General features: G+C 54.2%; 1 protein-coding gene across 1 annotated transcript in view; it reads left to right on the top strand.

The window, feature by feature from the left end:
- The first annotated feature begins 15,235 nt into the window (after positions 1 to 15,235).
- The window catches only part of THUMPD1 (THUMP domain containing 1), a 221,447-nt gene continuing 220,656 nt past the window's right edge, over positions 15,236 to 16,026 (top strand). The window contains exon 1 of the mRNA XM_069647171.1: positions 15,236 to 15,616. Within this exon, the coding sequence (XP_069503272.1) occupies positions 15,422 to 15,616 (195 nt within the window). The 5' untranslated portion in view covers positions 15,236 to 15,421. The remainder of the gene's footprint in view (positions 15,617 to 16,026) is intronic.

The raw sequence follows: 16,026 nt of genomic DNA, 5'->3' as shown, positions 1-16,026 counted from the left end.
GTCCCAATTGGGACTGGCTGGCACTCGGAACCGGGGTTATGGGTCTGCTTCCAAGGGAGTCGGGCAAGTCCTGATCTTTTGGAAGCAGAGATCATGACAACGTTGCCATTCCCATGAAGCTCCTTACTTCTGTGGCTGATAGTGGGGGCCTGGTGCTTTTGATGTCATTGACTTTGGCGGGATCCGGCGATGCCCCTCTTGCGTTGAAGATGTATCCAAAGAAGCGTAATTCTTCCTTTCCAAATTCGCACTTTTCAGCATTCAGGGTCAGTCCGGCTTCCTCTAGCCTGCGTAGGACCGCCGCAAGGCGCTTGAGGTGTTCACCTTCGTTGGATGCATATATGATGATGTCATCGCTGATGTTCGTTGTCCCTTCAAGCCCAATGAGGACCTTCCGAATTTCGTGCTGGAATACTTCGGCGGCTGACGATATTCCGAAATTTAGCTGCTTGTAGCGTCGCAGTCCGAGGTGGGAGGAGAACGTAGTGATGTATCTCAACTCCTTGGCTAGTTTAAGTTGATGGTAGCCTGACCTAAGGTCAAGCTTGCTGAATATGGTTGCCCCCGTTAGGTCGACAATAAATTCGTCTATGGTCGGTGTAATGTGGCGTTCCCTCCCGATGGCTGCGTTGGGGAGCCTCATGTCAATGCAGATTCATACTGCGTTGGGTTGTTTGGGTTTTTTGGACCACCATGGGGGATACCCACGGGGTCGGCCCTGATGTTTTCTCTATGATGCCCGCTTTTTCTAGTTTGTCCAGTTCTTTTTCCACTGCTTCCCTCATGTGGAATGGTACTCAGCGATGGCATACTGCTTTTTGTCATGCACAACAAACCAGTCTCGCCACAATGCACCTCTTTGATTGACACCCCAGCACACACTGTTACTTTCCCCGGGTTGCCGCCCACCTCCCGAAACATATCCTCACTTAGGGTGCGAGGGAGTCGCCGTCACCAGCGAGTGCGGGTCGTGCGTAGAGGCTGGCCCGGTTTGTTGCCTCGTTTCCATTGGCAACTCCCATGGAGACTGCGCTCGAGATGGAGCACCCGATCGCGGTTACTTCCTGGTTCCGCGACGACTTCCCGATCACGTGTCCAGAGTACCGCTCACGTGATAGGGAGTCGACGTACATAAAACCGGGAAGTTCGAGTTTCTCACCGCTTCACAGCTGTTCCACGACTCTGTTCGGCGCTTGCAGATATCCCGTTTCTTGGTTACTTCGGATTTGGACTTTGGCTTATGAATCTCGGACTGGCCTGCTTACTCCTCGATCTTGTCGCTCGGAACTGCACGGATCTCGGTATTCTGGACACTTTGCTTTGCTTAACGGATTGTTTACGGATCACCCCTTTTTTGACTCTACGATCTTCGGCCATTGGCTCTACGTGTTTTGGTTTCAAGTACCTTTCAAGTCACGACAGCACCACAGGTACAGCCGGTACCTACCCTCTGGGACACGGCTGTCCGGATCTGCGGCACTCCCTCGCACCAGACCCAAGTTACCCCAGAATCATCCCTGCTGGGTTTAGGTAAGAGATTATTGCACACTTCTTCATACCAAAGTACTGTGTTTGCCTGTGCTAATCTAAACTTCCTTTTAACAGCCTCTGGGGTCCTTGGCGTCATCAGATCCGGCGAACCATCAAACCACCTGTGGCCTCAAAGCTCACACAGGGAGTTCATTTACTCTTCCCTGTGGGTGATTTGTGGACAGAGGCCCATTACTCTTCACTACGCGGCAAGTCATGACAGACTGTGAAGCCTTTGCGTCGTGGAGAGTATGGAGCCTACGGCTGAGGACCCCGTGGCTGCCTTGGTACAGGCACTCACACTGCTAAGAGCGGATATGGTTGCCGCTAATGCTACGATACACCAGAGGCTAGACTTAATCCAAAGCACACGATTTCCTTTGCCCGTTGATGCCGAGTTCGGGGAGGCCGCTGCTGCAGCACGGCCCCCAGCTACTCAGCCGATTATTCCCCAGCCTCCTATTGCTCCTGCAGCACCTCAGTTACCAGTACTCATGCCCACGCCTTTTCCCTTGGCCGCCCCTGAGAGGTTCCACGGTGACCCCCGAAAGTTTCGTACCTTTATAAATCAGTGTAAGTTACACTTCCTCTGTAGACCTCAGGCGTTTCCTGACGCCACCACTAAAGCGGCATTCACCTTGTCCCATCTGGCCGGTACCGCAGCAGAATGGGCCAACCCCTTGTTGGAAAACGACAACCCTGCCCTGTACGACTTTGAGCTACTAGTCACAGAAATGTCCCGTGTGTTCGACACACGTCACAAAGCCCAATCTCGGGACCTCGAATTGTTAGACCTAACTCAAGGGAAGGGTACTCTCCTAGAATACATAGCCCGTTTCAACCAGCTAGCCGCTGAAACATCCTGGCCTGAACCAAAAAGGGCAGTCGTTTTCTATAGGGGGCTCAATAACACCATGAAAGATGCTATGGCCCTTGTCCCATCCTTGCCCACGACCCACACTGAGTTAGTGGACCTCGCATTGCAAATCGACGCCAGACGTTCCGAGCGTCGGTTTGAAACAGGAATCCCCATTGCCACTTCACCTTCCTCCTCCTCTGGTACAGGCATTGAACCCATGCAAATAGGTGGCATTCGCAGTCCCATCACGCAACTAGAAAGGGATCGCAGGAGAACCGACCATGCTTGTTTCTACTGCGGCCTGAATGGCCATTTTGTAAAGACATGTCCCAGACGCCCTAAGCTCAAGAATCCGGTTTTTCCGAGTGCTCGACCCTAGATCCGGGGACCGGCTCGAGCAGTACTCCCGTTTCCCCGGACAGGAACCCCGCCTTTGGTAGGATCAGGCCAGTGTTGGTACAGGCTACACTTAACCCTACACCCGATACCGCCCACGTCGTCTCGATTTACATCGATTCCGGCGCCACAGGCAACTACATCGACATAACCTTGGCCGGATCGTTAAACCTACCTCTGATCACCAAGCAACATCCGGAGCCAGTACAAGCGGTGGATGGTACAGCATTGATATCAGGCCCTATCAAGCAACAAACCGCCCCGATCACCCTCATTATACAAAACACGCATCAGGAAATCATCACCTTCGATCTGATTACAATGCCACAGTTCGGAATCATCCTGGGTCTTCCTTGGTTGCATCTACACAATCCCTTGATTGACTGGAAGTCGGGGCAGGTCCATTTTGAATCTGAGACGTGTCAGAATTTTTGTCTCACCGCTCCTGACGACACAGAATCACCTCCACGTGCCCTAGGGGCCATAGCGTAGCTCACACTGCACGGGGATGTCCCTGCGGCTCCGGAGCCTCATGTGGTGGGGGCAGTTGCCGTTGGTTTCCCTGCAGAATACGGTGACTTCCAGGAGGTCTTTGACAAGGGTTCCTCGGAGGTGCTCCCACCACACCGATCCTACGACTGCCCCATTGACCTAGTCCCTGATTCCGCAATTCCCTCAGGACGCATCTACTCCTTATCTCCTTCGGAGGAACAGGCACTAAAGGAGTACATCCATGAAGCCTTGAAGGTCGGTCATATACGTCCCTCCACCTCTCCAGCTGCCAGCCCTATATTCTTTGTCCCTAAAAAGGAGGGCGATCTGCGTCCTTGTGTGGACTACCGCCGACTAAATTCAATCACCATAAAAAATCGATACCCCATACCGTTGATTACCCCATTACTAGACGGGTTAAGTCACGCTACCATCTTCACAAAACTCGATCTCCGCGGGGCCTATAACCTGGTCAGAATCCGCTCCGGAGACGAGTGGAAAACAGCCTTCTGTACTCGCTACGGATTGTTTGAATACGTAGTCATGCCCTTCGGGCTTTGTAACGCCCCTGCTACCTTCCAACGTTTCATGAACGAAGTGTTTCACGATTTGTTGGACTATGCGTGGCAGTATACCTTGACGACATCCTGATATACTCGCAGGACATAAAAGAACACATAGGGCACGTCCGCGAGGTACTGTCCCGCCTCCGCCAACACTCGCTCTACGCCAAACCCGAGAAGTGCCAGTTCCACACTGAAAGCGTTGAATTCCTGGGATTCCATATTACCCCTGGGGGTTTAGCCATGAACCAGTCCAAGGTCTGCGCGGTTTTGGACTGGCCGGAGCCCAGCAACATCAAGTCCCTGCAGTCTTTCCTTGGGTTCTCAAATTTCTACAGACGCTTCATCCAGGACTTCTCGTCTCTGGTAGCTCCCCTTACTGCCCTAACCAGCCCCAAATCACCCTTTGTCTGGTTGGAAGTACACCAAGCGGCTTTTAACGCCCTGAAGTCTGCATTTACAACTGCTCCTGTCCTGAAACATCCCGACCCAGAACTCCCGTTCATTGTGGAAGCTGATGCGTCCTCTTTCGCTCTTGGGGCGGTCTTGTCCCAACGATGCCCTCATTCGGGTCAATTGCATCCGGTGGCGTTTCATTCCTGAAAATTCTCTGCTACGGAACTGCATTACACCGTCACGGAGAAGGAACTGTTGGCCATCAAAGATGCCTTCTTAGTCTGGCGGCATCACTTGTTGGGGGCAAGGCACGCAGTCACGGTGTTCACCGACCACCGCAACCTCCAGGATCTGGCCTCGCTGAGGTGTATTAACAGTCGGCAGGTGCGGTGGCATTTATTCTTCGCGGCCTTTGACTTCCAGATCAAACATCGTTCCGGGCTGTCCCATGGGAAGGCGGACGCTTTGTCTCGCTCTCCGGGTGGGGTGTCCTTACCTGTTTTCCCAGAAAACCTACTAAACCAACATGTCATTTGTCTCTGCACCCCTCCTTTGTCTCTGTTAGACTCGATCCGCACATGGGTTACGCTACATCCTGATCAGGTCACCGAGTGGGATCCGGTGTTTCATGAAGGGTTGCCGTATATCCAAAACAGATTATGGTTACCTACGACCGACGCTCGCAATCTCGCCCTGGAATGGTCCCACGATAGCGCCATCAATGGTCATCCCGGACAAAAGCGCACGTTGGACATTCTCAGACGTTGGTGTTGGTGGCCCTCCATGAAACACGACGTAGAAGGGTATGTTAACACCTGTGCTATATGCGCCCAGTGTAAGCACCGCAGAGGGTGTCCGGTGGGGCTCCTGCTTCCGTTACCTGTACCCCCCAGACCCTGGCACACGGTTTCCATGGATTTTGTAACAGACCTACCCCGGACCAAGGGATTCGACACCATATGGGTGGTGGTCGACTCGTTTTCCAAAATGGCTCGCTTCATACCTTGTTCTGGTATCCCTTCTGCCCCAGCTTTGGCCGATCTCTTCTTTAAATCGGTCTTTTGTCTCTTTGGGTTACCCACGATTATAGTCTCGGATAGAGGGCCCCAATTCACTTCTCGGTTCTGGCGTGCTCTCACGGCTCTCCTGGGTATCGATTCCCGCTTTTCCTCCGCTTACCATCCGGAGACGGACGGCCAGACTGAGAGGGTGAACCAGGCCATGGAACAGTATTTGCGTTGTCTGATTCTGCAACACCAACAATCCTGGCTGGGCTTGCTACATCTCGCTGAGTTCTCATACAACAACTCCACACATTCCTCCACTGGCTCTTCTCCCTTTTATGTTTTGTATGGTCAACACCCCCGCACCTTACCTATCCCGGACCTGGCACCCTCTGACAACCCGGCTGCTGTCGCCTGTGCCCGCGACTTGGCGGCCGTTCAGGCCCAAACGCTTTCACATCTTCAGGAGGCCCGGGTAACAATGAAGGCTGCAGCGGACCGTAAGAGGGCAGTGGCGCCTTCCTATGTAGTGGGGGACAGGGTTTGGCTCTCTTCTCGTCACCTTAGGCTTCCTGGTTGTCGCAAGCTGCTTCCCCGTTTTGTGGGCCCATATAGGATTTCTGCTGTGATCAACCCTGTAGCCTATCGCCTCTCAGTCCCTGCCTCCTGGCGCATTCACCCCGTCTTCCACACCTCTTTGTTGAAACCTTGTCCGGTCCCTACTCGTCTCCGGTCTACGCCTGGCCCTATCACAGTGGGTGACTCAGTGGAGTATGAGGTTTCTGCTATATTGGGTTCTCGTGTGATTAGGGGTGGTCTCCAGTATCTCGTGGACTGGGTGGGTTTTGGCCCCGAGGAGCGTTGTTGGGTCCCTGATAGGGATGTCCATGCCCCGAAACTCGTTTCCCGTTTCCACCGGGATCTTCCTTCCTGCCCACGTGGTCGTGGGCCATTGAGGGGGGGCTCTGTCATGCACAACAAACCAGTCTCGCCACAATGCACCTCTTTGATTGACACCCCAGCACACACTGTTACTTTCCCCGGGTTGCCGCCCACCTCCCGAAACATATCCTCACTTAGGGTGCGAGGGAGTCGCCGTCACCAGCGAGTGCGGGTCGTGCGTAGAGGCTGGCCCGGTTTGTTGCCTCGTTTCCATTGGCAACTCCCATGGAGACTTCGCTCGAGATGGAGCACCCGATCGCGGTTACTTCCTGGTTCCGCGACGACTTCCCGATCACGTGTCCAGAGTACCGCTCACGTGATAGGGAGTCGACGTACATAAAACCGGGAAGTTCGAGTTTCTCACCGCTTCACAGCTGTTCCACGACTCTGTTCGGCGCTTGCAGATATCCCGTTTCTTGGTTACTTCGGATTTGGACTTTGGCTTATGAATCTCGGACTGGCCTGCTTACTCCTCGATCTTGTCGCTCGGAACTGCACGGATCTCGGTATTCTGGACACTTTGCTTTGCTTAACGGATTGTTTACGGATCACCCCTTTTTTGACTCTACGATCTTCGGCCATTGGCTCTACATGTTTTGGTTTCAAGTACCTTTCAAGTCACGACAGCGCCACAGGTACAGCCGGTACCTACCCTCTGGGACACGGCTGTCCGGATCTGCGGCACTCCCTCGCACCAAACCCAAGTTACCCCAGAATCATCCCTGCTGGGTTTAGGTAAGAGATTATTGCACACTTCTTCATACCAAAGTACTGTGTTTGCCTGTGCTAATCTAAACTTCCTTTTAACAGCCTCTGGGGTCCTTGGCGTCATCAGATCCGGCGAACCATCAAACCACCTGTGGCCTCAAAGCTCACACAGGGAGTTCATTTACTCTTCCCTGTGGGTGATTTGTGGACAGAGGCCCATTACTCTTCACTACGCGGCAAGTCACGACACTTTTGGTTCGATGGTGGGGTCAATGTGGAGTTTAATGGATCTGCCCCTTAGGCACCCGATGCCTTGGAATACCTTATAATGTTGTTCTAGAAGGTGGTCAATCTCCTTGCGTTGGATGCTGAAGGCAAAGTGGATTAGTCTCAGCTTCTCGGCGGTTCTGCAGCTTAGCAGTGTTTCACAGCTAGCATCGACGACGTAGACTCTTGATCGGCACGTGGCGCTGTTGTGGGCAAAGTCAGATCTGAACGACCCTTGCACCGGCAGAGGTTTCTTGCAGTCGTATGCATATAGTCTGACCTTCCTTTCTTGGAGTTTGGGCTTTGGGTGAAGTTTGTTGAATGCTGATACTGGCATTACATTGACGCTTGTGGCCATGTCTATGACCACGCGCAGTGGTTCTCTGTCAGAGATGACAGTGCATGATGGCCTCTTTCGTTGTCTGGACCGTTGCGGCTCTACGGCCGAGATGAGGTGTATGCGGTGCACTCTTTGCTGGATTTTCTCCTTTTGTCTTGGTCCCTTCTATCAGGGAAGCGCTGTCCTCACTGTCTTCACTTTCACTTGTGTCCAGTGATCTTTAGGTGTGGTCTACTGCTCTCGCCCTCCCTTTCTTGCTTGGTTGGCGAGGTGTTTCTCGGGGGGCAAATTTCTTCTGGCGTTCTTGTGTCTGCCGCAGTGTTTGCTCTCCATTGCTTCTTTTTGGTGGGTTTAGGCTGGCTGCTGCGTAGTGGTTAAGGCGGTTACACTTGCGGCATGTCGATTCCCATGCAGGGCTAGACTCTCCCCCGTGCCATGGGCCGCCGCACCATTTGCATGCATTGTCTCTCCCTTGCAGCGTTTGGGGTTTGGTGGTGTTTCCTCTTCGCTCGCCTTGTTCTCGGGTGTTCAGGTGCCTCGATATGGCTGCGACGTCTGCCGTTAGCTTTGGGTTGTCGAGCGGGAGTCTTTGGATTGCTGCCTCAATTACTGTCACCTGGTCTTCTGTTTGTTTGCGCAGGCGTGCCATTTCAAGGATTCGGGATAGGCGTACATTCCTCTCCGATAGGATGGCCTTCCTCAGTTTTTCGGACGAAATTCCGTTTATGATTTGAAAACGGATGGCGAACTCTTCATTGGGGAACTCACAGCCGACCACCATTTCGCGTAGGCGTGCATGGAATTTGTCCTCTGTCTCGTTTTCACGCTGTCTGGCCATGCAGAAATGAAAGCATTCATAATCCGGATTGAGGTCAGGCCTGAACTTGTTGGTGAGTGCGTTCTTTGCAGCGTCGTAGTTGTTTGTGTCTCCGCGGTCTGGTATCGCGTTGAACAGGCGTAGTGCTGCCGCTCCGATGTTGAGTAGAAGAAATGTGCGTTTCTTCTTGCTACTGTGATCTCCCTTGCATCGAGGTGCATTTCAAATTGTTGTAGCCAGATCTCCCACCGAATGGCTGCTCCCGTGGTGAAGGGGTTAAAAGGCGGCATGAGGGTGGTTAGAGCTGGGTCCGGGTGATCTGCTGACGGATTCGCACCAGTCCTTGAGGGGCTTGTCTCAGCGCTGGACATGGTTGGCGCTGTTGTGTTTCCCTCGTGAGAGATGGGAGGCAAGTAGTGCCCTTCCTTGGATAAAAATTGTTCTATGTGGGCCCAGGCTGGCTTGATTACACTCGCCAATGTCCAGGGTTGGTGCTTTTGAGCATTTGCAATGACATATAATAATTGCAGCCCTGTCTCCTTGGCCTGTGTTGCTTGGGGACCTTGTTACTTGCCGTGGCTGTTTCTGTGCTTCCCAGTTAACGTTGTGGCTTGAGAACAAGGTTCCGTTACTTCCCCCGTTTCTGTTGACAGCTTCAGAACGTTGGTGGTGTGGAAGTGAGGCTCTGCTTCCTTGTATGCAAATGGGCCGTGTGACAGAACATTGGGGGTGCGAGAGTGAGGCTCTGTACACGTGCATGTTAATACGCGGCACTGCTGGTTGTCGGTAGCCCTCTCACCCTCGCTCCCCTTGCTGGCAGGATGATATGGCCCACGATAGCGCGCGGGGCTCTTGCAGATCCTCGTCGCCAGTGTTGTGTCGGGCAAGGATATCTGTTGTGGCCCGACACTAAATGAGTCTTGGCCCAAACTGTATGCACAGCGCGTCGCTGCGCAGGAAAGAAACACGACCGTTCGTTAAGGTGCATAAACCCGGATTGGCGTTATGACGCCAGTTCAGGTGATACGTTTATTCTTCCGCTCCCCTGCCCCTGTCACGTGACAGGCCATTCTCCGGCACGTGACACCACAGTAATGTTATTTCTTCTAATGTCAGCAGGTCGGAAATGCCATTTCCTACAATTTAAGAATCCTACATCTATCTGGTCACAGAATGTTGGCAAGTGTGGCGCTGCCCGATGACGGGGCGCGCACGCGGCACTGTGACGTTGCACGCCACCGCGTGCAGCATAAATAAACAGGGCGTTCCCGGCTGCGACAGTGCGACCGGGAAGCCCGAGCCAGAAGGACGTGTGTGGTGTAAGTCCTTGTGCGCTGGGGGGCTTACGGGAATCGCTGGGGGTCAGCACACACGAGTGGGGATATGATGCCTGGGCCCGGCGGTTACGAATCTGCAGTTTTTGTTCCTGAAACAGAATCTTGCTGACATTTCGTTTCATGCCGTAGGCCGTGCTTCACCCACGCGGCTGGCGGCCATTTTGAATAATCAGGCCGTGGACTTCACAGAGCTCCAGTTTGTGCAGTGAGTGGCATCCAGGCCTAACTTTTGGACACACTGCTAGCAGACAGTTTGATCTGCGTGCCTATGCCCGAATTCTGGGTCTTCTACGTCGAGTGCAAGCGAGGAGGAGGGCTACAATGGCTGGGCCTGCATAGCCCATAGTTCTTCCTTGACTCAATTTTTGGAATAGCTGAAGGGGCCTTCTTCATCCTCTTAATCATCAGACTGGTGGCCCTACTGCTTTTTCATATTCTTCATCATCACGGAGGTGTGTTGCAGTGGTTCTTCATTCTGCTTCCTGGAATCATCAGGGCTGGTGGCTGGGACTGGGCTGTTAATGATTGCCCATGGAGGGGGACAGTGTGCTCTAGCCGTCTTCGCTCCCAGGGTGAACTTTCCTTTGCCTGGATGTGGATCAGAGTTTGAGTTGCGGCCCCCATTTTCCATGCTGGGGGTGCCTGTGCGCTCAAACTCATGAGTGATAGTGAAGATCAGGACGGTGCACAACCAGTAGCGGTACAGCAGCCTCCACTTTCTCAAGCAGGGCCTCCAGGCCCACTGCCTCCAGTGCAGCCGGTGCAGCAGCCTCCAATTTCTCAAGCAGGGCCTCAAGGCCCATTGCCTCCAGTGCAGCCAGCAGTAGCACCTGTTGCCCAGCCAATCCTTCCGTCCATGGCCCAGGCACGTGCACACGCAGCCTTGCAGCCCATCCCGGAGTTTGATGTTTCGGGCCCGCCTTCTAGCTTGGGGCCCAGATGGAAAAGGTGGGTTGAACGTCTGGACATGTACTTTCGGGCCGCTCAAGTGGTTGATGATGACAGGAGGCTGGCAACCATGTTGTACTCGGCAGGGCCCTCAGTCCAGGAGATCCTTGAATCGCTTCCGCCAGGGGATGGATCCTACGGTCAGGCGAAAACCACGCTTCAAGCCCATTTTCTGCCTCTTGCCAACGCGGACTATGAACGCTTCATGATGTTATCTGCCAAACAGAAAGAGGACGAGACTTTGGACACATTCTATGGGCGCCTCAGGCGCCTGTCGCTGGCCTGTGCCTGAGGCGATGCGGAGGACATGATCAGGACCATGTTCAGCCAGGCGTGCTCCTTGGGCAAGCTCAGGTGCCAAGTGTTAAGGGAGCCCGGAATCACGCTGCCACGCATCCTAGAACTGGGGAGATGCCATGAAGTGTCTGAGGCTAGGGCAGCTAGAATGGAGGCTGAGTCACGCTCCATCAAGACCGAGGAGGTGTGTGCGATGTGGCGCAGTGGCAGAGGCACCAGAAGACCAGGCAGCGGACCCCGGGACAGAGCCGGGAGGGCAGGGGAATGCTGCCAAAAGTGTGGGTATGACCTGCCCCACCCAACGGAATGCCCCGCGACCGGAAGGAAATGCCGAAGGTGTGGGCTGCCAGATCACTTCTCGAGGGTGTGCAAGGCGGCCATGCCTGTGATGGTGCCGCGAGGCCCGGCCTGGCCCAGTCTCCTTCGCCAGGGCCGACCACCTAACGTCGCTCAGGTGGACAGAGGGAAGAGGACGCCCAAGTGGAAGAAGCAGATGAAGAGGAGTAAGAGAACATTTTCTTTGTCTCCAGCGTGGGGGTCCTGAAAGGGAAGAACAGGAGGCAGTCAAGGTGCGTGCTGGAAGTCAATCGGTCTCCAGTCCCGGTCCTGGTGGACACGGGGGCGTCCGTCAATGTGATGGCCTGGGGAGACTCTGACCCTATGGACATGCCTCCTAAGTTGGTAGCACCGAAAGCCTGCATCTTCGCTTTCGGTGGTCTGGACCCTATCCCACTGCATGGTGCTTTTGTGGCGAAGGTGGAGCACAACGGCTCACAAATCACTGCACGCTTCTCCGTGACACCGGTGAGCACCAATACCTTGTTAAGATGTGCAGCAGCAGAGGCCCTCGGCATCGTCAGCTTTGCATACTCGGTCTATCTGGAGGACATCAATGACTTGCTTGAGAAGTATGCCGCACTGTTCAATGGGATCGGACAGATTTGCTGGTGACCCAGTGAGGCTGCATATCGATGAATCTGTGCAGCCCATCGCCCTGAAACATTGCAGGGTACCCTTTCACCTTCGTGAACATGTCGACAAGGAGCTCGATAACTTGGTCAGTCTCGACATAATTGAGAAGGTGGAGGGTCCGACTCCCTGGGTGTCCCCAATTGTAGTGGCACGGAAACCCAAACAACCAGATGCCGTCAGAATCTGTGTCGACATGAGGCTGCCGAATAAAGCTATCAAGAGAGAGAGGCACCTCAACCCGACGATTGATGACATCATTGCCGAGGTACAGGGCGCTTGCTTCTTTTTGAAGCTGGACCTCCGAGCGGGCTACCACCAGGTTGTTCTCCACCCCGAGTCGAGGTATATTCCCACCTTTACTACACACCGAGGGCTGTGCCGCTACAAAAGACAGAGCTTTGGTGTGTCTCCAGCGGCGGAGGTGTTCCAAAATATCATCCGAGGCACCCTAGCAGATCTGGAGGGTGTCTTGAATATCAGTGATGATATCCTGGTGTTTGCCAGGACGGAGGTGGACCACCTGAGGCGGCTGGCGAAAATGTTTGAGAGGTTGCAGTCCCTGGGCCTCACCTTCCACAAGGAGAAATGCGAGTTTCTGAGACCATCGATAGAGTTCTTTGGCTTTGTGATTAAAGAAGGGGGTGTGTCACCGGATCCCAAGAAGGTCCAGGACATTAAAAAGGCGCAGCCTCCGGAATCCGTGTCCGATGTGCAGAGCTTCCTGGGTATGGTTACGTACTGTGGACGGTTCATCCGGAATCTTGCCTCCAGGTCGGAACCGCTCAGAGCACTGACAAGGAAAGATACCACCTGGAACTGGGGTCCGCTTGAACAGGCGGCATTCGATGACATCAGGGGTGCCCTGCCAGCAGGGGATACCATGGCCTTCTTTGATCCAGCGTTGCCGTCAGAGATCATTGTCGATGCCAGCCCGTTCAGCCTGGGCGCCGTGCTGACGCAGATTGACCGTGATGGGGGTGTCCGCCCGGTGGCCTATGCTAGCAAAGCGCTGTCGGATGCGGAACAACAGTATTCACAGATTGAGCGCGAGGCGCTGGCGGTGCTCTGGGGCTGCAGGCACTTCCGGCTCTACGTCCTCGGACGCCCGGTGACGGTGGTGACGGACCACAAGCCATTGCTTCCTATCTTGGCCGGGTCGTCATCCAAGCCGCCGGCAAGGATTGAGCGGTGGAGGCTCGCTCTCCTGGAATACAAAGTCACCTTGGTATATCGGCCGGGGGCGAACAATGCGGCGGACTATCTCTTAAGACACCCGGGTGCGCCTGGGAAGGAAGACCAAGACACGTGCGGAAGAAGCTGATGAATATGTACGTGTGGTGGTGGAGGTGGCAACGCCGAATGCAATTCCCCTGGAGGAGCTTGAGGCTGCTGCAGCGGTAGATGAGTGTTTCCAAATCCTGAGGCACTCTATGCAGCATGGCTCCTGGAAGTCAGTGCTGGAGACCCTGGCGGGGCGCACTCAGGAGGCCAGAACCGGACTGGAGCAGCTGTGGAAGGTCCGGGGGGAGCTCTCTTTTTCAGCATCCGGTCTTCTGCTCAGGGGAGATCGCATTGTCATGCCCCAATCCAAGGTGAGGGAGGTGATCACCCTTTCCCACCGTGGACACCAGGGTTCCGCCAAGACTAAGGCCTGCCTAAGACTGAAAGTGTGGTTCCCGGAACTGGAACACAAAGTGGACGACTTCGTGGTGGCCTGCGTCTGGTGTCAGGCGGCGTCTCCCCTGCAGCGTGAACCTGCCATAGAAGCGATGCCTTGGGGGACGCGACCCTGGGAAGTTGTTCATGCGGACTTTGGCTCCACCGCGATGGGCACCCACTTCCTGGTGCTGGTCGACGAATATTCAAGATACCCTGAAGTGGAATTCGTGGAGTTGGTGGCGTTTGAACATGTGGTGGTGGCCGTGGAAAAGGTGTTTGCGGCCCATGGTTTCCCTCACACACTGTGCTCGGACAACGGGGTGCCGTTCCAGAGCGAGCGATTCTCGGAGCTAATGGAGAGCTGCGGGGTGCTACACAGGAAGATCACACCCCTATGGCCAAGGGCAAACGGCAAAGCCGAACGGCTGATGAAGACTCTGAACAAGACCTTTAGAATCGCCTATGGCCAGAGGCAATTCCTTCAAATAGCTCTCTATCAATTCCTGTGGGTGTACCGCACCACACCGCATGCCTCCACCGAAGTGGCCCCGGTAGAGGCGTTATTCAAGCGGTGCCATCGGGGGCTGTTACCGGAGGTGGGAGAGAAAGAACCGGGGGTAATCGACAACCAACAGGTCGAGGCAGACCGGCGAGTGAGGATCGAGCAGGAAAACATCTGGCGAGGACTTCGCCCGCAGCGGCTGGAGCCAGGCGATGAGGTCCTCATTCGAAATAGACACCCCCATGGAAAGCTCTCCCTTCCGTATGAGCCTGAGCCGCTGGACGTGGTTGCAGTCAAGGGATCCATGGTGACTGCCTCGGATGGAAGGTCTGGGGTAACCCGCAATGTGAGCTTCTTCAAGAAGCTAGGGGATCCGAGACCTGACCCGCCCCTTGATGCGGACTTAAGGGTGGTTCCTGAGGACCAAGGAGAGACACCCTGCCTGCCTGCCTGAGTCCCCGGCCCGGACGACGCCTATGGACAGATCACCCGTGCCGGAGGTGAGCGGGAGGTACCCCCAGAGGGCTGGGCGAGGGAAACCCGCTCACCTCAGCGACTACGTATTGAGACATTTGTCTGAGCATCCTGAGGGTGAGAACTGTTAAGTAAAGGGACCCGGGTGGATGTCAATAAAGGGGTGTTTTGGAACTGGGTATTAGATGTGGTTATCGTTGTAGTGTTATTTGGTTTGCAGTGTGTAGTCTTTAAGCGTTTGTTCTTGCCCTCCCGAAAAAGGAGGAGTGTGGCGCTGCCCGATGACGGGCGCGCACGCGGCGGCGTGACGTTGCACGCCGCCGCGTGCAGTATACTAAACGGGGCGTTCCCGGCCGCGACAGTGCGACCGAGAAGCCCGAGCCAGAAGGACGTGTGTGTTGTGAGTCCTTGTGCGCTGGGGGGCTTACGGGAATCGCTGGGGGTCAGGACACACCACCAACAGCAAGCATGCAGATTAGAGTGAAAAGATCTGAGCTCTGGAAAAAAAAGGAAGAAAGATTATCTGCCGATATTGGGAGTTGATTGTGTACACATTGTATGCTTTTGGGGGTGGCAAAAAACTCATATTATAACAAAGTAATAGTGTTTTTTCTTTGTATATAATAACAACATTGACATTCATATGTGCAAATGCACAGAAAAGCCCTTATAACTTGACTTTTACATTCTTAGGATCACACTGATTTAAACAAACTACTTCGGAGCGGAACAAGGTCGGGTTTTTCTACTAGTAACATGGCCGCCGATCCGATCGCCGTGTTCCTGCTCCCCTTCGCTCTGCCTAGTGTTTTATATGGACACTTGTAGTCGTAGCCGCCCTCTGACGGTCCTCGCAGATGTCAGAACCAAAGGGACTGTGTTTTGAAAACGGCCGCGCTCAATAAACTAACATCAGCCATGAGCGGCGTCAAGGGGCAGAAGCGGAGCCGGGCGCAGTATGGAGGATCCATCAAGCGACAGAAGGGGGCCCGGCAGCTGGAAGCCGGCATGCAGGGCATCCTCATCACCTGCAACATGAACGAGCGAAAGTGCGTGGGGGAGGCCTACAGCCTGCTCAATGCCTATGCAGAGGAGCTGTATGGGCCCGAAAAGGTACGGCGCAGGTCGGATCGTGGTTAAGGTGTCGGGTGCCTACCACACACGTTGATATTGTAGTTGAGGGTTTCTGATTTTAACGTGCTGGTAGAGACCCTCTTCCGCCGCCGCTTTAATGTGTCTCTTTGCTAATGGATGCATTTACCTGCAAAGCGCTAAATGTCAGCGGGAAGGCGATGCCCGTGTCCCTCCCTGGTGCACACCCATTATTTCCCTGGGGAGAGTCAGGGAAATGCAGGTTCAAGGGAGAATATTCTCGCCGCGAGTGCGAACCATGTCCGTTATCCGTTCTCGGGAGGGATCGAAGATAGCGGAGTTGTCAGAGCAGATAGGAGTCAGAATTAACTTTGACACTTGACCAATTTTATTATTAAGACCTTTATTTTGGGATTCTTCCTGTTCTTAAT

The sequence above is a fragment of the Ambystoma mexicanum genome, chromosome 2q (genome assembly GCF_040938575.1).
Source record: "Ambystoma mexicanum isolate Mex_15411 chromosome 2q, UKY_AmexF1_1, whole genome shotgun sequence".
NCBI lineage: Eukaryota > Metazoa > Chordata > Amphibia > Caudata > Ambystomatidae > Ambystoma > Ambystoma mexicanum.
Note: the sequence above shows the minus strand (reverse complement) of the source record. Positions and strands in the feature narration are given on the sequence as shown.